Here is a 22,816-nt window from a genome sequence, read left to right as displayed (position 1 = left end):
TAGGAGGCCGGGGGGACCGTAGACCACGTTGACTACTTGACGATGCCATGGTTACCCCAGCAGCGAGTTACGTCAGTCGACCCCCAGCGGACAGTCGTTATCGTCACGATTACAATGCTGCGATAACGAGTCGCCTTCGACTCGCCTCGACGTGCGCCGTTCTTTAACTTTGTTGTTTATGTAAATAACGCTTGTTATTCTATTTGTTTCATCATAAAATTCGAGAACTTATTTTAAAATTGAAATAATTTATTTATTGATTTTATTTGGTGTCAACAAGTGATTCCAGTTTGAGTTTCAAAACTTAGATTTATAATTTTTAGATTTATGAGTTTTTGATAATAGGACAAAGAAATAAATTAGTTTAAAGATTAAGCACATTAGCTTCTGTAAGTATGGCGCTAATAGAAATCAGCACTAATTAGGATACTTTAATTTTCTTAATTATAATTATAGATTAAATTAGTTTATTGTTTTCTCATTAGCCAAGTGTCTATTAGTTAACGCGCCGATACCGAATATTGATAGCGACGAGAGCGGCGCGCGCGCACATCGTCGTCATTTCGCGCCGAAGTCTCGCTGCGTTCGCCGTTTGCGGTCCCCAGCTTTAGTGAGACGCTCCCTACGGTGTGACAGGTATTTAAAATTATATTTTTAATAAACTACATAATAACTTACTACAATATCTAAATAGAAAACAAGCCGTGTATGACAATAGTAAGAAATTAAAGTCTTATAGTCTGACAACTATTTTTGGCGTTAATGCGAGGTTCTGGACTTACTAGCTAAGCTGTATTAATATTAAATGCGAAATTATTGATGGCGATTATTCCCATTCCTTTTTCTCTTCTTTTTTTTTTAAATGCTTACTGAAATGAAATTAATAATATTTTATACTTTAAGATTAGTCTATATTTTATTTGCGTGCTTGATAAATTAATAATCTTGGAGAATCTAACTCTATGTTGTTAATTGTGTAGGTAAATTGCAAATCGTTATAACATTTCAAACTTTTTGACGGTTTGTATTTTTTTTTATTAAATAAAAGCTGCTGTAGCTACATAATCAAATCTTCGAATAATTATTCTTAAAAATTGGTCGGTACGTGAAATCAACCCTGTAAAGTGTGCAATAAAACCCTGAAAACGTAAAACATTTGTTGACACGTGGTCATCCTCATTGAGATCGTCCACTATTAAATACCAATGTCGGCACTAGTCGGATAGCAAAATGTTTAAGTATTTCTTAAGACCCCGAGTAGTAACAACGATACAAGATAAAACTTTAAGTAAACATAGCGTTATCAACAATGAACTCGGATATCGTTATTAAGTTCAAAATTGAGAGGAACACCTACGATATGATCAGTGATGAGTTCAGTGCTATTTGATAATTTTGTGCCTACGTCTTCATCATTTTAAACATGGTAAGTATGTAAAGTTTATGAAATGCCAATGTTGTCTAGGTCTAGAATACCACTTGAGTTTATCTTGGTGCTAGAGCTAGCTGCAGGACGGCTCAGCGATGCGCCGCGTGATTCACTAGTGGCTCTAGTGAACAACAGCGTGCACTCAATAACTCAATATTATGTCATTTTTTTGTGAATAACAACGGGTCAAGGAGATACTGGTATCACGCCAACAGTAAAATTGTTGCGTAGTAAAGAACCACAGGTTATGACCTATCCAACTGCAACTTCGTGCTTGCGAACAGAACTTACTTATTTGACTTCATAGCATGGACCTAATACTTAACTAATAATGAGTTATTAAAAACGATTAACACGTTAATAGAATGCAATCATAATAATTATTATTGACGGGATTGCTACCATGTACCTTAATTTTGAGTTTCCGATATTTCAGCACTGTTGCAAGCGCCATGGTCACGAAGTAGTTAACTCAGGAAACTTGCGGGTGAGATGTTATGGGCAGACATATCGGTCTATCTTCTTTCGCAGTCTTTTATTACGCTTGCCTCCCGTACCACCGTTTACCAACTCACTATTTCGTGACCATTATTATGTTAGTGACCATAAAAGTTTAAAACAATAGAACGCAATCAATTCAGAATTATTTTCATGAAAAGCTCTGTCTTTTATTTCTCATGTTCTATTTAGTTTTCGGTGCCACAAGAAATGGAAATGTTTCAACTCCTCTTCCAATATGTTATTAAACTTTATTTTATTATTAAGGTATGTCGTTTCAGAAAAGAAAAGTTATAAGCGAAGATGGTTCTAACCGGTCTCGTACGAAGCGTTTCCCGCGCCGGCCGCTGCGCGCGCGCACACTACTGCAGCAGGGCTCTCTACAGCACGGAAAACAAAGGTAAAGTATTGTCTTATTTTTCATTAAGCTAGATATGGATGCCTGCATTTGCGCAATTAAATCGGCTTGATGATTGAGATGTTTCCGAACGATAAAATATTTAGTTGTATTTTATTTATTACACCGACTTCTTATTTTAAGTATATTGTTATCAAAATGGCATGATAGTTGACTTCAGAGTAAAGTCTGACGCACTAGCTAATGCGAGTTGGAGTAGAAATTACTCATTTGTGAAATACAATCTATCGTAGCTGCAATAAACAAACATGCACGCTTTTTCTATTTCTTTGACATTATCTTCTGTGCTTAGCGAATGATGTACGAAGTTCTTCATTCTTTATAAACTTACCATTATGATTTTCTTTGTGATTAATTTTGTTGTTCAATATGTGTTTGTAATCTTGATTAATATTTCAATATGTTGTTTTCAGCGCGGTACTATACGAAGAAACACGAGTGGGTCTCGGTCTCAGACAACATTGGCACTGTCGGCATATCCAGCTACGCGCAGGTGAATATACTTTGTTTATTAAATTAACCATTACAACATTTTAATTGGTTTCCATTCTGCGACACAGGCTGTTCGATATAATACCTACTTACGCGAGTTAACGTTCGTGTACATGTAGAAGTCAAGACAGATATTCCCAAGGCATAAAGAACAAGAAGAATCACGACCAAATCATCTTCTTGCTTCGGCGCGGCGCCATTCAATCCGCGGATAATTGTAGTCGATGGGCAGGCCCAACTTCCTCATGTTTCCATCAGGCAGTTGCTACCCTTATCTCATTTCCCCTGCTGTGATCTTCAGGATGCGCTGGGAGAGGTGGTGTTCGCCCAGCTCCCAGAGGTGGGGCGGGCGGTGGCGGCGGGCGACGAGTGCGGCGCGCTCGAGAGCGTCAAGGCGGCCAGCGAGGTCTACACGCCCGTGTCTGGAGTGGTAAGCATCCTCGCCCAGCCACGATAGCCAACGGTGAAGGGGTCGGACTGGCCGACTCGAGATCCGAGGAACGCGGGTTCGAATCCCACCGCCGCTCGACTGTTGTGGTGAGCCCACTCGTAACACAAGCTTATTTAGCTTAACACGAGGGGCTAATGGGACTATTAGTAATTCGGGCAATACAAATTGCTAATAATCTTATTAAAAAAACATCCTTCCAAGCGGCCCTTGCATATTCTGACTGATTGGGACAAAAACAACTGAAAATTGCAAAAAGGAACTTCGTGTCTGTCTTTCCGAGCAAATGTAACCTCAATCTGAGTGTTGACCAAAATTAATGCAATATGAAGAAAGAGCGAGATTGTTATCGAGAGAAAGCTCATGAAAAGTAAAAATTTGTTTAGACACTGGTCCTATCCTACTTACACATCTAACAATGTAACATAGTAGGAAGTCCGTAGGTATCTGATTCTATGATGATGATTCTATGATATCTGAATCTTACAGGTGACAGAAAAGAACGACAACGTCGAGTCAACGCCCTCTCTCATAAACAAATCGTGCTACGAAGAAGGTTGGCTGTTCCGCGTGAAGCTGTCGAAGCCCGAGGAGCTGCGGCAGCTGCTGGACCAGGCGGCCTACGACCAGCACCTGCAGGACCACTAGCAAAACTGCATCATCGCGCAAGCGTAGCCAACATTCTTCGTCACGAGCGCTTGCTAAATATGTCATACAACGATACAACGGCACAGAGGCTAGATGTTAACGCTTACAAATTAAGTAACAAAATCCCTGAAGGTATTTGCTGTTTTACCGAGTCAAGGTTTATAACTGACTCTACGTTAGAATCTCAACAAAACGTCTGTGTAAGAATGAAAAAGATATTAAATAATGGTTAGTACGAGTTTAAGGAATTGCTGTTTGTGTTTCTTACGTAAAATGTTAGTATTTTCAGGCAGCACATTCCGCATGTTTGTTTTTCAGGGTTTGTTACGACTAAGGCTTTTATAAGCTTATTTATATAAATCAGAACGATTTAAGTATCGTTCAATTGTCTTAACTCTAAATAATATTCTATTTTATTTATTCCCAAGAAGCAGATATGAATATGATTGTATGGGTGAGCAGTTCCTAAAATAAATACTTTAAGACCTTTTGAATTTTGTATAAGTAAAAGAACTAAATTAAACTAAACGTTTATATTCATTTACCAAAACAGAACAAACGCGCAACCAGTCAAACATCGGACAATAAATATTGGTGAACTGCACGATCGTAACTGCCGTGTATAAATACTTACAAATACAAGATAATATATAAATATTCGCGCAGGAGCTAGGCTGGGTGGCTTATCGTGGTTCAGGTGACACCCAGCAGAGCACGTGGCTTGCTTGTCAGCGCTCGGACATCCCCTAGTCTCACCACTTTTGATACAACTCAAAGTTCACTGGAGTTTTTAAATAATGCGGAAGACTTTAATGCTGTCTCGTAAAATCAGCTGGCATGGCGATACGATAAGGTGCTGCGACAGATCTGGGCATCAACATTGAACGAACCATTCAGCCACATTGTGGGAGTATTTATTGAAGAGTTCAGTGGTGAGATTTAAGGGATAGTCGATGAGCTGTCCCAGCAGCAGACCGGCTGCAGCTACTTGAGCGCCGCGGCGCCCGAGATGATCTCGATGAGCTCGCGCGTGATGACGGCCTGGCGCGTGCGGTTGAACAGCAGCGTCAGCTTGCGGATCATCTCGGCCGCGTTCTTGGTGGCGTTGTCCATGGCCGCCATCCGCGCAGACTGCTCCGATGCTGCGCTCTCCTGCCCACAAAATAAGGATTACTGAATTTGTGGAAGACCCTAAGTACACGATTTATAAAACACTGTATTGAAAATTCCAACTGAGAACCTTAGAATATAGAACAAACCAGAAGGAGTGTTCGATAACATTTCTAAAATACTTCCCCTCCCGCGCCCCTCTACCCCCTTTAGTGTTACCAGCGCCGTGTGACACCCCCATTTTTGGGGTAAAAATTTTGTAATTTTTTATAGAGATGTTAAACAAGTAAACAATAAGTAAGTGAAATAAGTACACACGGCCACAGAGTTAACTATCCATTTTCGTTTTTGCTCTCGCTCTCATCAAATGGTGATTCTTTGCGATAAACAAAACATTTGTTTACGGCGCAATAGTGCTTTTAGTTTAACTTTTCTTGGAGTCAAAAACAGAATCCAAATCAAAAACATCACCAATACTTGAATTTGATTGCGAGGCAACTTTGGCTGTGTATCCTAAAAGAAAATCAGAGTAAGTATGTAAGCAATTATTACTTAAAATTATTATTAAAATATACAAATATTGCTGCTGCTGATCTTTTGACACCAATGCCTTACTTTTGAATATGGGAAAGTATAAAATTCACGATAGTAATTTATTTAGGGAGTAATATTATAAATTAATTCAATATATTAAAATCAAATCAAAATCAAAAATATTTATTCAGTTTAGACCACAAGTGGCTTATAATTTAATTAATCAGGTTGTCATGGATGAAATTACACTAAAAACTAATTAAAACAAAAAGGATGGGGAAAATATTGAATCATTCTGTGGTAACGCTAACAAAATGAACGCGTGAATTTTTTATAGACAAATGTAATTCAATATAAAAAGTAGGGTAAAATATTCCGTTGACCTGTGGCAACACTTACAAAATACAAACGTGATTTTTCTTGAAAATTATTATTTAATCAAAATGAATTGGAAATGTGCTACTTATGGATAAAACATGATCCCATGCACTTTCTTCGTAATTCCAGTAGCATTCTTACATGTTGTAACGGCACAAGACGGCATAATTTAATTATAAAGTGTCAATCTGACAGTTATGTAAACAATGCGCGCGTCGGCCATTGACTATTTGCTCCAAAACCAAATCACTGCGATTCCGAGTGATTTATAAGGTCACACACACAAGCGCGTTGACGGTTTCTGGTTTGTTCTATATTCTAAGCTGAGAACCATAGATTCCATTCACTTTTTAACCGACTTCAACAAAAGGAGGTTCTCAATTCGGTTGTTATTTTTTTTATGTATTTCCGATTCCATTTAATTGAGTTTCGACCTTTGCCTGACCAAATTAGTTACTCCTAGGTTTGACTAACATTATTTAGTCAGAGGCCGAAATGTTTGGGCTTTGACTAAGACTTCTAGTCAGACCTGAGGATTGACTAGTCAAACCTAGGAGTGCCGGAACTTCGAGGTTTGACTATAACATATGCACACTTTGCACACCGATCCGATTACGCCGAGGTTTCTGATTTACGAAATTCTTTTTGATCGATGCGAAATACTAACTAGGTAGTTGCCATAATGGTACCATAAACGTTTAATTTAATTTGATTGAGTAATTTTATTTTATGAGCATTTTTAGTCTAAGTAACTTTTCGTCATCGTCGTAATTCGTGACAATTATGTCGTCCAGAAATCTTTATAATCTGTACATACACCAATTACTTAAAGATTTCTAGTCCTATTTGAGGGATTCTTTTTCGAAGTCGATAGGAAATACCTGTGGGAAATACCAAAGGGCCCAAATACAAATCGCATAAAAATTTAATTTAGTTTAACTTGGTACTTTTTATTATAAGAGCATGAATTTCCAATATACTTTTTTGGAGTTATTCCTTTATTTAATCCCGTTTCTTGGGATTTATATTTCTTGATCTTATTTAGAAAAATCCTACTGAAAAAAAAACCGACTTTTTTAAAAATTAAAACCCAACTACGACAAAAAACGACGCTGAAAAAGTATTGAACAAGATTTTCAGAATACTGAACTGAACAAGGTTGCTAATGTAGTTGCATAGTAATTTTCATGTTTGGAAAACCGCAGTCACACGTTGTCAAAGTGCTACGGTAGGTAGGTATATGTAACGTGTGACTACGCCTTATATTATGCTTGGTGCTAGCTTGACGGATATACTACATAAACATACATCATTCAATTTCTGCCCGGCCGGTCGTAGATCGAACCTGGGACCTCTCGGCATAGTAGTCCGTTCTGAACCACTGCACCAAACGGCCGTCAACAACCTTTAGCACATCATGAGTTTTTTTCCAGTTTTCTTAGACCCCAATGGCGAGATCAAGTACCATAGGGCCTCCAAAAATTATTCAATAATTACAATAATATGAAAATACTTCAATCTGGAAGGGCGGAGAGGTCAATATGGGGAAAAAAATCTGGACACCGCGACTTAAGGGTAGTGTGTATCGCCATCTAGCGGAAAAGTCTGAAACTGAGCTGAAAGCCGGTCGTCAGACGGCGAGCAGACGGTCTCGACAGCGGCCGCGCGCGGCCTGTGTGCGCTGCATTGGCGAACATTAGTATTGAGCTAGTAGTAACTTTGTAAAGCTTGCTATGTGTGAACTGAAGTATTTAAGTACCTTTGCAAGGAAAGGGTGTTGTTCGGTATAAGAAGTTACTCATGATTGGTAAGTAAAGGCTGATTTACACGTGGTATCAAGTTGTTATGTAGACAACTACATTTAACTTAATTTTAAGTTATTAATTGCATGTAACAATTAACTTTTAACTTGTGTTTACATCCAATTGAATAACTTAAAGTTAAGTTAAAATTTAGTTACCTACTTAACATCTTAAAAAGTGTAAAAGCCTTAAAATGTGTAGATCTTTGATCAACAATACCAACTATAGTCTTTTTCACGTAAGATGATCCGTATGACACTTCAAGGTTATCCATATTACGCATACTACATAATTATGCAGAATATTTTTGAAAAAATATTTGTATTTTATTAGCAATATAATAAAAAAAAATAACTACCTTGTCTTGAAATATATAGTAAAATCTGAGTCTATTGATTATATTTTAATTAAATACGATGTAAAAATATCATTTATTTCATGTACGCAATGAGTGAAACGGAATAGATTTAGTGCTGGGGTATTTCTTGTATAATAAAATCGATTATTTCCGCGGTTCATTAATCGATTGCAGTGAATACTTAGTTATTAAAAACATCACAAAAATCAACTATATTTTTCGATTATTGACTTTAATAAACGCATTAAAAATAAATTAATGGTTTTTAATTTAAAGAAACAGAACCAGTACTTTTTAGGAATCGTTTTTTTGAACATGAACCATGAAATTTGAATATTATCAATAAAAAAATGTTTCAATAATATTTGTAATTGTAAAAAACATGTTTTTTGTTAAATAACACCTATACAAAATATTTCTCTAAAAGTAGGTTTTACTAACTCTTCGAAAAAAATCGATAGATAAATCGCTATGGTTTAGTTATGTGACATCTCTAAATCTTTCAAATTCGAAACGTCATACGGATCATCTTAGGTGAAAAAGACTATAGAATATCTAAGTAGTCAGCGCAAAAAAATAGTTTCGGGAAATAAGTACGCACTTCAGAAGTGAGTTAATTAAAGTCAACTCACAGGTTGTTTCTTACTCTCACTTCTCAAGTGCGCTGTTATTTCGCGAGACGTAATAAATTATTGCTTTTGCTGATCGAAGGTGTTAGATACAATAAAAATAGACTTAATTTTGTTTTGTTATTCATACCGTAGCAGCTACGAAGTGTAAGAAAATAAATCGTTCCGCACTGAGTGCAGTGTTACCTTCATGGCGTAGTAGAGCAGCGCGGCCACGGTCCACTCCGCATAGCACTCCAGCTGGTCGGCGTCCACGTCGTCGAAGGCGTTCATGTTGGGCGCCACCTGCGCGTCACATCGGGACACAACTACTAAACATCAAAGTGGTTCGCATTTGTAAACGTAACTATGAATAAAGTTCATGTACTTCAGTTGCGTTTCGGTGTCCAGACTGGAAACATAAGAGCAATATTTATAACGGGATTATGATACCTTTCGATCGTCCATTGCAGCTTTTTTTCAGAACTCTAGCGTAAAATATTGAGTTTGATGCAGAAATAACGGTAACAGGTTCAGCTTCCACTTGTTTTGTGGCCATAATGAACAAAGCGACTCTTTTTGCCGACATGCATTTCTCTCTAACCAACGTTGCATGTCAAAATCATATAAAAGTGTGACCTTTGAAGGATTTATGCACTCTTCATTGTTTTGTGACCATAAGACCGTATACATATAAGTCGGTAAAGTTCAAAGGTGTGTATGTACAGGCCCATTCCGTTGCAATTGTTTGTTTAATATTTTCGTCATTTGTATTGTCCATCTTACTTACGAAATCAGGAAAACGTGGTAAGGGCAGGCAGGTCCTCACCTCAATCTTTTCCTTGTTGAAGACGGGTATGACGGAGAGCTCGTACTTGACGGGGCTGAAGTACTTGTTGTAGTAGATCTCGCCGATGTCGTAGGTGTAGCCGGCCTCGGCGATGGCGGCCGCGATGGTCGCCGCGTCCGCGAACACCGGCGCTATGCGCCCGATCTGCCCGCCGAGAGAAGGTCAGTTATTGTAGACAAGGGAACATTGAAGAGAAGAGAAGTATGAATGGAATCATAAGTAGGTTACTTATGATTCCATTGTGTCTGTTGAGACGGTCATAAAATCTTGTGTCGGATGTCCAATTTTCAACCATTTTTTTGAGCAACTGAGGCCGTATTTCAGCATAAATGCGCAGAATGTTGGCATTTAAGTCTGTTTACGTAAACGTGTGACTCTACATAAAGTAATCCCAAAGAAAGTAATCCATATGTGTGAGATCACACGATCGAAGAGACAAATTCAAAGATCCATTATGTGAAATGATCAGCTCATCGAATGTTTACCGCAATAAATTGATGGTTTCGCGAGTTGTTTGGCATGTTGCCATTTTGTTGAAACCTGCCACATCAATATCATTCAACAGGGAAGAAAAAGTTACGACAGTTACGTCGACCGACGGAATGTTTAGCGAACTGAACCATGATTTTCAAAATAAATTTTTGCTCATTATTATTGCAAGCGTTGCTCCATGTCTATTATTTATGAAATGTCAAATCATACCACAGATGTTGCGACAACTACCCTTTATTAAATCATTATAATCGACACATCAGCCTTTTCATAACCAGGAATGATAGCTTTAATCGTAATATAATGAAATCGTTCTCCTATTTAACTTACGCCAGCAAAATACTATTTGTTGAATTCATAAGTGCTCTTCTGTAAGGAGTCTTACTTTTCGAACTATAAACTGTTTTTTATTTCGCACGCAGCAGGATAGTGGAGAATAGTCTTGGTTTTTAATCACCAAGAAGATCATCACTTGTGATGGCTATGTCAACAGCTTTCCTCACGATAGTCTGTTCTAATGGCAAAATTATTATTATTGACGGGATTGCTACCATGTACCTTAATTTTGAGTTTCCGATATTTCGGCACTATTTCAAGCACCATGGTCACGGAGTAACTGAAGAAACTTGCGGGTGAGATGTAATAATAATAATTTTGTTACTGACCATGAAAGCTTAAAACAATATGTTGTAATGGCACTCAAATAAATGCATTCTCTACTGTGATAACTACCCATTCAATAAGATACAGGGGTCAATTAGGGCCACTAACATCCTTGACACTGATGAGCATGTTGTCAGAGAACTGGCGGCGCAGCATGGTGCGCGACTTGTCGCCGATGCAGACCAGCTTGCTGGTGGGGCCCTCGGCCTTGCGCGCCGCCATCTCCCGCCGGATCCGCCGCGACACGCCACTGTGCACGCCGCCGCAGAGCCCTGAAAATATGCCTCCTTTACTATCTCTCCATAAGAAGGCTCAAGGTCACCCAAAGAGCGATGGAGCGTGCTATGCTCGGAGTTTCCCTGCGTGATCGAATCAGAAATGAGGAGATCCGTAGGAGAACCAGAGTGACTGACATAGCCCGCAGAATCGCTAAAATCAAGTGGCAGTGGGCGGGGCACATAGCTCGAAGAGCTGATGGCCGCTGGGGCAGGAAAGTTCTTGAGTGGCGACCACGAGCTGGAAGACGTAGCGTGGGCAGGCCTCCCACTAGGTGGACCGACGATCTGGTGAAGGTCGCGGGAAGTACTATCGGGGCCTCGAACGCCTTGACACCTTAAGGGCCTAAATTGTTTGCACACACACGCTCGATTTTGCTCCGCCCCCGTTCATTCATTTTTCGAGTCTAAGCAGCGTCGGCGCACCACTGTAGATGTTTGCCCTAGCAAACCAAGCTCTATGTAAAGCACTTAGGATTGAGTATTGCTTATTACCCGCATCCGTAGCGCTCATTTGGCAACGTCGCATTTTAGTCAATTTGAAACCCAATTAAGAATCGCTACAAAATATTATATGAGGCTTCGTGTAAAATTTGAACTAGCGATTGCCCGCTCGGGTCACAAAATTGCTATCGCACATTCCGAGGTAACTATGCAATTTCCCGAGAAAAAAGTAGCCCTTTCTACAATTATTGTTGATATTATGAGTGTAAATCTCATGATATTAGTTTAGCTAGTTAGGGCGAGAAATACAAAATCATACAATTACTTTCGAATTTTACTTATTTAATAGGTATTTAATTTATTCGGAACTAATAATTTAAAACAATATGTTATTGAATTAATTAGTAAAGAGTTAAGGAATATTTGTGGCTTAAAAACAATTATTGTAAGATCTGGCTATAACTTTCTTAAATCCTTGAATGTTAATAAAAACTTATAATAGGTTTCTATTTATTTTTAATGCATATTTTGTTTTCCGTTTTAAAGAAACACTTATCTACGTTATTAAAATTTAATATAAATATTGCACTAGGTAGCAATGATCCAGGTAATTGGTTATCGTAAATATTATAATATTAAGTTAGTTTTATTTCAAATTCAATTTTTTATTGCACATTAAGTGTCTTTACACAAGGTCTTAAATCTATAACAATTAAACTTCAAACTAAATAACACTTAAACAGTTAACAATGTATAGATAAGTTTGTAAGTAAATATAAGAATTATTTTGAGAGGCATGGTTCAGTAATCGAGCGGAGGTCAATAAAAAGGCAATCAAACAGTCCAATTACTAGCACGGGTCAACACAAATCAATCGGTTATTGATCACGAAACTTCACAAAAAAACAAAGGAGAGAATATGTCGACAGATCGCCAAAGCAAAAAGCAGACAGACCTCGTATAAAAACACAATATTAAAAAAAATACATATCTATTTGTTTGTAACCAAATTCTATTATTAAAATTCTAAGGCTCAGTTGCACCATCTTACTTTAACTTTAACAAACGTCAAAATTCTGTCAAACTCCATACAAAAAGCACCGGTTACCGTTATAGTTACGGTCAAAGTTAGATGGTGCAACTCAGCCTAAAACTAAGAAAGATTGAAGAAAAAGAAACATTTCGTTTTAAACCTTAACCCTATGACAATAAAGTGCACAATGGTATTTCGTATTGCAACCTAAGCCCTGATTGTCTCTTATTGGTCGTAGTAAAAATATAGTAAAATGCGTAACCAATTAGAGACGGGGTGAGCACGTGACCGGAGCGATGCGCTTACGCTAAAATTTCTACAAAGTGGTCAGGCGGAAGAGTCCCCGATAGTACCTGGATGCAAGCGGCGCAGGACCGGTCTTTGTGGAAATCCTTGGGGGAGGCCTTTGTCCAGCAGTGGACGTCTTTCGGCTGAAACGAACGAACGAACTATCTCTCCGTAGGTATAAAGTTTTCTTCGCAGAGCGTAGCAAACAATTACCGAACAGTGTGCCTGAGATCCTAAAGACGCACAAGTTTTATCTGCAAATGAATTTCTACACGATACCGATACTCTTTAGTTTGATCCAAACAGGACTATTCCCACCTCTCGTTTCCACCGCTGCAACTCCTATGTACAGGATCTACAGCTTGACCGCCAATAAAAACCCAGCCAGTGAACGTCTAGTTTGTCCTGGTTGAAAGTTAGTTTGATCCAAAGTTATGAGGTAAGCAATAAATCACTTAAATGCTAACAAAAACATCCATGCGAAACCTTATCATCAATACGAGAACGTGCCTCTCCAATGGTTTCGCGATAAAAAGCGTTAGACAGCAAAAACGCTCTGCTTGCTGTATCTTTATTGTGACCTTTGGGTCGCCGCCATTGCGCAACACACGCAAAAACTGTCGAACCCGATGACAGAGCATTACATAGTATCCGATGTACCTAATCTTTACTTAAAATTCAGCTCGAATAACCTGAATGTTGCAGGATTATAGAAAGTGTAATGGACAACACGCATAAGTTGTAATATTAAGTTAAATTATGACTTAATTTAAAGTTTAGATCACACACATTACACTAGTTTTTATTTCACCTCAATCCATCCAGTATTACCGAAGATAGAGCCTCGAGAAGTTTACGGACTTTTTAAAATTTTCAAAAATTTCCAATATTCGCGCGTGACGTCACAACATGATTTTGCAGCCCCCGCACGTTAACCCATTTACCACTTTTTGTCTTTTTCCAACTAAAATAAAATTTTACCTAACTGACAACTGTTGTTAGTTGTCATCGTTCAATCACATTTCAAACTATGCGCTATAAAAGTAACCATTATTATGCCACCTATTGCCAATTTTGTGCACTATGAAGCCATTTTTACATTTATGCACTTAAATATAAATTTTCTGGAAAAATAACCAAGTTTGTGTCTAAGGTATGGTAAATGATAAGTCTTTATCAATGAAGAAGCAGAAGTTCAATTTCATGTGACCTCCATCTAGGCTAGTTTCCATCGTCACTCAAAGTTTGGCTGCGGTCTCAAATTTGGGCTTAATTGAGGTATTTTTTGGGTGAGAGGCATAAGAACTAATGCCGTTTTATATCAAAAATTCATACTTAGAGGTAATCAACCAGGTACAAAGTATTTCCTTGTATGTTAGTCTGCCACTCTTTAGTAAGTCCCGAAATCCCCGCTTCGGCTCCCCTACTAACCATTCTAACCATTGTACACAGATAATATCTTGCATGCTGCTTTTCATGTTACTACGTCACATTTTCAAAATCCGCGCGGTAAATCGCTCCGAGCGGAAGAGCGCACTTTGAGCTTGAATATTTCAGTCATTTTTAAAGATATCAAAAAAATAAAAATACAGTATTCATTCTAATTTTTTGTAGTTTTTTTTGGCATCTTCAACAAAAATTGTGCGCCATGTCCATTACGTATGATACAGTACAACAAAGTTTAAGTAAGTATAATTAAGTATGTTTAAGAAAGAAGATTCCCACGGAAGTACACTGCTTGTATTTGGCTATTTGACAATTTGTTAATTTCTCATGACTGTAAGGTTGTTAATGAAAAATAAATGTTCTTTAAACCTAATGCTCCAGCAAAAACGAACTCTGTGATAAGCAGAAAAACCTACAAGGTGTCGTTGTGAATGAAATTTTATCTTTCGTTTTCTGCAGGTCTTACTGGTCTTGTAAGGCTAACCGTAAACGAACAACATGCTCTATTGACTAAAGTATCAGCGGGTGCTAGTAATTAATATCAGTCGATAGCTGATTTTTGCCTACATAGCATTTTGTCACATTCGTGTAATTTATGTTATGGGTAGTCCAAAACGTCATCTTGGAGCTTGCAAACAAAGCACAGTTTAACAATATAAGACACACATACGAGTAAAGCGGGGTTGAATTACTTACTTGTTGTGCTGAGTAACAATAAGTAGTGTGAAAACTACTAACTGAGTATATCGACTTTATTACGAGTAGATATTATGTTCTGCGGAAAGAGGAAATAATGTTAAGGCTTGATTTATATCAGTATGATTGCAGGAATTTCTTATTTCGTCCACTGCCCGCGCCTTGTTTGTGAGCGGCCTAGCGCAGAAGGTCAACTTCAGTCATTGACCAGCGCCAATTAGTATCGATTGACATACTAGTTGCAGTAACAACACATTAAACTGGCGGTAGAAGCACGTGGCCACAGAGGACCTTATAAGGGCTGATTGCAGAAAGATAATGCAGTAAATAGCCAAGTTTTAATAACACAGCAGGTCCACCAATAAAGACGTTAATTAATTTTACGTATTCGGCGTTAATGATTAGGCTTAAACAACTTTATTATAAGTTTTGCGGGTAATGTAGCCCACCGTAAGTGCTTGACATGGCTTCAATGTAAATGTAATTAATAATTACACACACTTGCACTGTTTTAAAAAGTGGTTATAATAAAAGTCTCAATGCTATCACGAAAACATCTTACAGATTGATTCAAGTAGTAGACACCACAAATTTCTCTAAAAAAAGAAACACCAATGAAATAAGCCGTTTATTTGGTATTCCCTAAGCAGTGACTGATTATTTTCGAATGAATATGTCACTTGATTATCCTCAATGTTGTTATTCGCATAGCGCAATGGTGCGTAATAAATATCAAAGCGCAAAAACTTCTGACGAAACCTTAGCTTGATATTTCAGCAACAAACCGCAATGGTGTCTTCTCAATAAAATGACTGCTAAATTCAGCTCTATATCAAAGTGATATGACCACACTCCATAATAGTTCTGGGAAAACATCGTAATATAGGTACGAGTGGTACGAGTAACATGCCCTTCCTTTTAAGAAAAATACGCCTATTTGTTTTATTAGAATGAGCAATGTTAACAAGAAATTGCATTGACTATAAAGATATATCCGTGTCGATGTATCGCTAACTTAAGTAATTAGCAGTATTTATGATTAATTAAGGTTCTATCCGAGTCCATTATTATCAATCACTTGATATTTCTAAACTAGTTACCTACTCTATAAGTAACTTTACTAAACTAGTAATGTTTTGTCTGACAGAGAACAGTGTGTAGAGGTCACCAAGTTAAATAGTAAACAGGTAGTCACTAATTTCAAATCTGATTATAAAATAAATAAGTACGGAGTACCTCAAGGTAGCGTTTTGGGTCCTCTATTGTTTCTGATATACATAAATGACATTACAGAAGTAACACCACATCAGACAATTTTGTATGCAGATGACATATCTATAATAGTAAAGACTGAAAAATATTCATTAATAAATCATTTACGTGACATACATGACACAATTGATGTAATAGTGACATGGCTTAATGCCAATAATTTGAATGTTAACTTGACCAAAACAAAAATAATGAATTTTAATAAATTAAATGACTTGAATATAAATTTTTGTAATAATATTATTGACGAGGTAAAAAATATAAAATTCTTAGGTATAACAATAGATAGCAACCTTAACTGGAAAATTCATATCGAGGAATTATGTAAAAAAATAAACAAATTTGTATATGCCCTTAGTCGGCTTAGAAGAACAACGTCGCAGCACACTGCCTTACTAGCCTACCATGGGTATGTTGGCTCTGTTCTTAGATACGGCATTATTATATGGGGTCATGGTGTCGAATTGAATAAGGTTTTTGTTACACAAAAGAAATGCATCAGGTCGATCTGTTTGGCACATCCATTGCAAAGCTGTAGAACCTTGTTCAAAAAATTGAATGTTCTGCCTTTGCCATCTTTATACATTTATGAAATGTCTTGTTTTGTGAAACAACATATGCATTATTTTAAAAGGGCTGCAGAGATATACCCCAGGAACACTAGAGATCCTGATAGGCTGGTGCATGCTTTTGCGCCGAGAACAACATTGTTCCAAAAAAATTGTTACTCTATGGGCATCAAAATATATAATAGGTTGCCATCGAAAATTAAACTCCTTCCACTAAAAGACTTTAAGAAGGAGTTACATACCTGGTTGTTACAAAAAACCTTTTACTCTGTAACTGAATATGAAAATCATGACTGTAATTGATTGTAATCTTGTTTTCTTTATTGCATGCTAAGATGTATTTAGCGAAACATGGACTTTATTTTATGTATATTTGACCATCATTATGTTACCTGTTTCTGGCAAATAAATAAATTTGAAATTTGAAAATTTAAAATGTAAACGAAAAAATCTACGGGCATTGTCACACAAACAAAACTGAAAGTGGGTGAGTAAGATCCAGGTCTTCCTTTGGCCTTCCTTTGCCGAAGAAATTCATCCAAGAGCTCTTCCCTAAATAATATATTAGGTCTATAACAATGATTAGTAGTATCAGCAATCAGTGTTTAGCAAATATTTTTAAATCGGTGATAGGGAGAAGGCTGATAACCCAGGCTTATCGTCGCTCGTCCCGGTTCCAGCGACATTGGAAGCTTGCAAGTGGGTCGGTGTCATAAGTTGCCGCTATCGTCGTCCGAAAATAATTCATCAATAAAATATCGTTTTGTTATTTTTACTTGTCATTACTGTTGCAATTTACATCAGACGTTTCATGGACTCTCTACAACTCAGGGTTCACTCAGGGTCGCTGGAACTTTGACAGAAACACTCTCCAAAAACGCGATCCAAATAGGTAAAATATACACTTTGCATCTTATGATTATTGTTTTGTCTGTTATTGAGAAAGACAATAGGTAGGTGCAGACAAACAATACTAGTACAAACAAATGTGGTACTTCTGGTACTTCTGCAGGGTGAAGTCTTCTCCATAGTCTCATCATCATCGTCAGGTCATTTAGCTTCCACTACAGTAACAAGACCCTCTGTACTTTATATCAGAGTAGAGGAAAATGGAAGAATTGGCCTACTCCTCTCACTGACAAGGGCCGGTGAGGGCTGATGTTTGATTGTCCCTCAATAGCCGAGAGTGAGAATGGTGATATTCTACCCTGATAGAACCACCCTAAGTACTCTCTACCTTAAGACCCGGTTTCCACCAAGGCCGTGAAATATTTTGAATAACCATTCATTCTGTCATTTTCATTCAATCTGATTCAATCTTGGTGGAAAACGGGCGTAAGGGTACCAGAACAGCGCTGTGTGTACCTCTGTCTGACGTGACCGCAATGTAGAGCCTCTTGGTGGCTTTGGCGTCCTTGTCAGCCGGCTTGTCGGGCTCAGGCTCTGGCGGCGGCGCGGGCGCGTCCTTGTCCTCCTTCTTCTTGTCCACGGCGCCCTTGACCAGCTGGCTGGACTCGTAGAACTTGCGCGGCCCGTAGCCGAATGGCCGCGCCGCTTGCAGCTCTCGCTCGGCTTTTGTGAACCTGGAAATCATCGGACATTTGAGAAACTTTCTAAATCAAACTACTGACTGGATTTAGTAACTTGACATCCAAAATGTAAGACGAATCAAACAGAAATTGAACCTTAGTGAGTTAATAAATAGCCGCTTAATAATAAACGTCGTCCCCAATAGGGGAAATTATTTTGTTTGAAGTTTTGGTAAGATGTGGCCGTTGAAGTTTCGTTGGGACAAACTTGTCGCAATAAATACTATCACGTTAATAGCACTCATAGTAGTACAATAACTGATACCTAGTGCTAGTGAACACTAAATTATTTATTACTTGCTAGCTGACACCATCTTCATGGTTTTGGTGATTTTCTGGATATTCTTGATCGACTTTAGCCGCAAAGACACCTGCTTCAGCTGAACCATCTCGGAATTTTGTTTTCTTCCTATTATTTACTGTTCCAAACGTAGCGCCAACAGTTGTGAGGGAATTTATTATTTTGACGTTACAACCATTGTTTATGATTGTGGCAATTGACTGGTGTTTTGACGCGAAAATGACGCGTTGTGTCAGGCTGTTATTTTTTGCTATATAAACCTTTTTTGGTAGTCTTTGAAGAGGTTGAACTAAATCATATAGCGTTAATAATAAAGCTTTTTTATTGCAGAAACTGACCTTGCTCTTGGTGCATGCAAGCCACTTTGGTGAATAGGACTTGTATTTACCTAGTCAAAGTAGTCAATAGCTTAGTAGAATGATCAGTGCTTGCAAATGTTTCTTTTAACATCTTGTCATCCTTATGATGTTTTCGTCTTAAATACCAGTAATCATTTCCAAAGGGAGAAAATAAAATTGTTCTCCTAAAAGTGGTTTACATCAGTTCCAAAGATCAGATTCGGATGTGATAGTGTAGATCCTGTATCACTTAATTACAATAAAATTGAATGGAGATGATGTAACAACAAATACATAGCTTGCATTCATAAACACATTATCGAGTAGGCGTGTGTACTTTTCACCAACAATAGTTCAATTTGAAAATGACGCGCTGATAATGACGTCAGGGTCTGATAGCGGACGTATCGTAGTTTTCGGAGTCGGTTCAAGCGGGGCAGTGTTTATTAGCCGATAGTGCTATCTCGTCGAAGTCAAACGAGCATCGCAGTTTATAATTGCAAACTAATTGCGCGTTCATGTGTCACGTACACAGATATTCATGTTCATCCACTAGCCTTTGGCCTTTGCGTCACCACAGAATTTCCGAACATCTCAAAAGTCGAGTTTACTGAAACAATTTCTTTAACGATGAAATCAATTCACACATAATTTCATTGTATGTTAAATAACATTCTGTCGGAAATAATTATATTATTGACATGGCTCTGACTGTAAATATAAGCTGGATAGCAATTTACAGTATTGCATGAGTTTTGAACTCATGAGCTCTGAGCCTGCACTATAACCATTCACTCTGCTATAATCCTTCCCACCAACTGTAATAACTAACCATTACCATGTTCTGATTCCATGATATGTTTGGTGAAGTTTATTCAGAAAGAAGTTCGTCAATGTTTTTACCTAAAGTTATGATGATGCCTTATTTACATAACTCATTATTATAGCATCTTTGTTATAGAATAAAAGACATCAACGCTCCTACTTGGCGTTAGTATTTATAAACAAACTTGTTATTTGTTGTCATACACCCATACTTGGTCTACAAGTTATCGGATCGTTGTTGTTTCATTCAGAGTAGGTACTCAGCAGCGCTTACCCTGTATCAAGGTTGTGCCAAATCCAAACACGTATTATCAACTAATTCAATAAAAATAAAATAATATAGCGTAACCAATTGCGTCATAAACTATTCGCTACTTGTTATATGCGTAGGTATTTGATACGCAATGTAGAATATTTAAAAAGCTATTAAATAAAAATTCTTGGATATTATACACAGCGCCATCAAGTCTCAAACTAGGCGAAGCTTGTTCTATGGATACTACGAGTAAACAACAGAAAAACATGCCTACTTATACCCTTTTTTGAAACTACATACATAATACACATTTACTAATAAAATAAAACGTATTGTGACGGGATGGAACCCGCAACGCAATACGATTTGTAAGTAGGTACCTCAGGTAGGTACTATTTATTAAATTTTGACTTTGACTTTGACTAATTGCAAATAAAAAGTAGGTCTGATGTTAAATAGCAGTTAACATACGTCAAGTTATGAGTTTTCGGTGACAGATTGGTAAAAGCTTGTGAGGTCATCATCACCTGTTTTCAAATGACTAAGTCTGAGTTGCACCACCTAACTTTAATCGTAAAGATAACCGGTGTTTTTATGGAGTTTGCAGATTTTTGACGTTCGTTATGGTTAAGGTTGTGCAACTCAGCCTAATTGATTCATTATCTTCTACGTGGGTATTGCATTAATAGGTAGGTACTTCAGTGTAGGTAAGTACACTACTACTACGAGACTCATCTCTTTTCCGTAAGGCTTTTTTCAGTGCTTTTCAGTGGTAGGCGTCGCAGTATAGCCAGTTTAGAACAGATTCAGAGAGTCATTTCTTGCTCCGGTGGTCTTATTGTTCCGATTGAGTGTTAATAAACAATTAGGATTGATACAAGGGATTTATTAGTGATTTCGATGCCGCTGCGCATGACCAACGAAAATCAAAGATAGCACCGTACGTCCTTAGTTTAAAGCCTTCCTGTAACAGTTTGTTCAAAAAACCGTTCCAGCTCATGGAGCATAGGAATTTTGCAATCAGAATAATAACAACATTGATTAAAATAAAAACAAAGATGTATTAAATTGACAATTATATTTGTGAATGAGCCTATTATACTTGTCCTTGTTCGTTCGGTCGGTCTCGCGGCTGGATCGGCGCACGCGCGGATTTTTCGCGCGACTCAGCGCAAACTATAAATGAAGTGGCGCAAGCACTTAACCCATTATTCATTGTCCCAATGCACAGGCACCGCTGCCGCTGCACGCGCTAGTCGAGGATAACGTGAGGGTATATCGTCAAAGTGTCAGTCAAAAGTGTTTTTTAGTGGCGGTATTGTTGAAGGAAGTGAAAGATACTTTTCAAGGAACTTCTTGAGTGTAAAGTCAAATAAGGTAAGATGCTAAAGTATTATGTAAAGCAGGCAGTATGTATATGTTTTAAGAATGCGACGGTTTTTTAATACCTGATTAAAAATTATTGCAAATTAATGGCGTTGTAACAGCAGCGTGTTTAAAAAACCAGACTGTTTTTTGTTTGTGTGTGTTAATAAATTACGTGGTACAGAAATGGATCAAGGATATGACGCAATTTACGATATACCAGCGTCAACGCTCTTAGATTAGACAAGTTGGTTGTCCATTGACCTAACCAGGAATTAACCTGCAACTCCGAGACTCGAGGTACACTGCGGCACTGTGCTATCACTTTGCGATTGCGAGCCTGGGCTTGGCAAGATGTAAGATTACAGTTGGGTTGTTTGTTTACGTTTCTCTTATGAAATAGGAAATATTGTATTACTACTATTTCTTCAAAAGATAGCCTTAAGAATTAATTAATTACTTGTAATTTGTATAAAAAATAAATGCGCATGTCTGAATGTCAGTGGTTAAGTTATCACGCTTAAACTTTAGGATATGTTGATGATAGAGATGGATTGGGAGAACGACTGATTCTCCTTTTGGTTCAAAGAACTTAAGGGTTACATTACCTACTTCTCATGTTAAGTGTATCATAATTATTATTGCAAGCGTATTAGTCAATAAGCGAACCGCTAGTATAGATATTTGATTTGAAACATATTATTATGAATCGTGAGGGAAACTGTACCTAGGTATTCGACTAGACGCGATTTACCTCATAAAGAATTTCAAATTTCCTGTGATGAATGACTAATTGTACGTACAGGTACTACAATTTATTTGAGTTACCTACAGGAATCAATGAAACTATTGACCAAAATAATATTTTTTTTAGTCAAAAGTAGGTTCATTATTAATAAAATTTCATTTTGTGAACAGTTTGGTAAAATAATAAAACGTTCCTTCAAGCTTCCGGCAACACAAAAGCCAAACGAAAAGAAAGGCCAAAACACTCACAATTTATTGTTTAAGCAAGTGATTGTGTTCTTAGAGGTCGTAACATTAACAAAATGTGTTTTTTGATTGTATGTTTGAGAAGCTTCTTTTTTTCCTGGTATTTAATTTTATGTTGATACTTAATGTTTATTGGAATACCTTTAGCAGGAAAAATGCTCTTGGCTCTAGCTATTAAATGACAAACCTGCTAGATATTTCTTTAGTTCCTGCAGCACTGGAATCTATATTTTATGGTTAGGTAATTACAGTAAATCCATCTTTTAATTTACTTCATCGGTCTCAGTCTCTGTGTCGGTTTATTATGTGGTTAATTAAACCCTACAAATACTTAAGTATTCGCCTCACTTACCTTGACTTGTTTAATACTTAGAGCATTCAAAGGTCACTACAAATCT

At 37.5% G+C, this 22,816-nt stretch overlaps 2 protein-coding genes across 2 annotated transcripts; one reads left to right on the top strand and one right to left on the bottom strand.

Annotated features, from left to right (window-relative positions):
* Positions 1-486: 486 nt before the first annotated feature.
* LOC114350197 (glycine cleavage system H protein) lies at positions 487-4,423 on the top strand. Its single transcript, XM_028300904.1, has 5 exons — positions 487-636; positions 2,209-2,327; positions 2,759-2,838; positions 3,139-3,267; positions 3,775-4,423. Exons 2-5 carry the CDS (start codon positions 2,231-2,233, stop codon positions 3,931-3,933), a joined length of 465 nt encoding a protein of 154 aa, XP_028156705.1. The 5' UTR covers positions 487-636; positions 2,209-2,230; the 3' UTR covers positions 3,934-4,423.
* Positions 4,290-18,823, bottom strand: LOC114350196 (ATP synthase subunit gamma, mitochondrial). The gene is made up of 6 exons (XM_028300903.1): positions 18,638-18,823; positions 18,117-18,334; positions 10,837-11,000; positions 9,553-9,717; positions 8,931-9,029; positions 4,290-5,085 (listed from the first exon to the last, which is right to left on the bottom strand). Exons 1-6 carry the CDS (start codon positions 18,727-18,729, stop codon positions 4,918-4,920), a joined length of 906 nt encoding a protein of 301 aa, XP_028156704.1. The 5' UTR covers positions 18,730-18,823; the 3' UTR covers positions 4,290-4,917.
* Between the last annotated feature and the right edge of the window lie 3,993 nt (positions 18,824-22,816).

Source organism: Ostrinia furnacalis, unplaced genomic scaffold (assembly GCF_004193835.3).
Source record: "Ostrinia furnacalis isolate ACB-3 unplaced genomic scaffold, ASM419383v2 OfSCF0802, whole genome shotgun sequence".
NCBI lineage: Eukaryota > Metazoa > Arthropoda > Insecta > Lepidoptera > Crambidae > Ostrinia > Ostrinia furnacalis.
This window is presented reverse-complemented; position numbering and strand designations above follow the sequence as displayed.

Excerpts from the sequence above, each read along its gene's own strand:
- LOC114350197 (XM_028300904.1), top strand. The coding sequence starts at position 2,231 with ATGGTTCTAACCGGTCTCGTACGAAGCGTTTCCCGCGCCGGCCGCTGC. Across the intron at positions 2,328-2,758 it reads CTACAGCACGGAAAACAAAG|CGCGGTACTATACGAAGAAA; the intron begins GTAAAGTATTGT and ends TGTTGTTTTCAG. Across the intron at positions 2,839-3,138 it reads GCATATCCAGCTACGCGCAG|GATGCGCTGGGAGAGGTGGT; the intron begins GTGAATATACTT and ends TGTGATCTTCAG.
- LOC114350196 (XM_028300903.1), bottom strand. The coding sequence starts at position 18,729 with ATGGTTCAGCTGAAGCAGGTGTCTTTGCGGCTAAAGTCGATCAAGAAT. Across the intron at positions 9,030-9,552 it reads TCAACAAGGAAAAGATTGAG|GTGGCGCCCAACATGAACGC; the intron begins GTGAGGACCTGC and ends TGTGACGCGCAG. Across the intron at positions 5,086-8,930 it reads TGCTCTACTACGCCATGAAG|GAGAGCGCAGCATCGGAGCA; the intron begins GTAACACTGCAC and ends TTTTGTGGGCAG.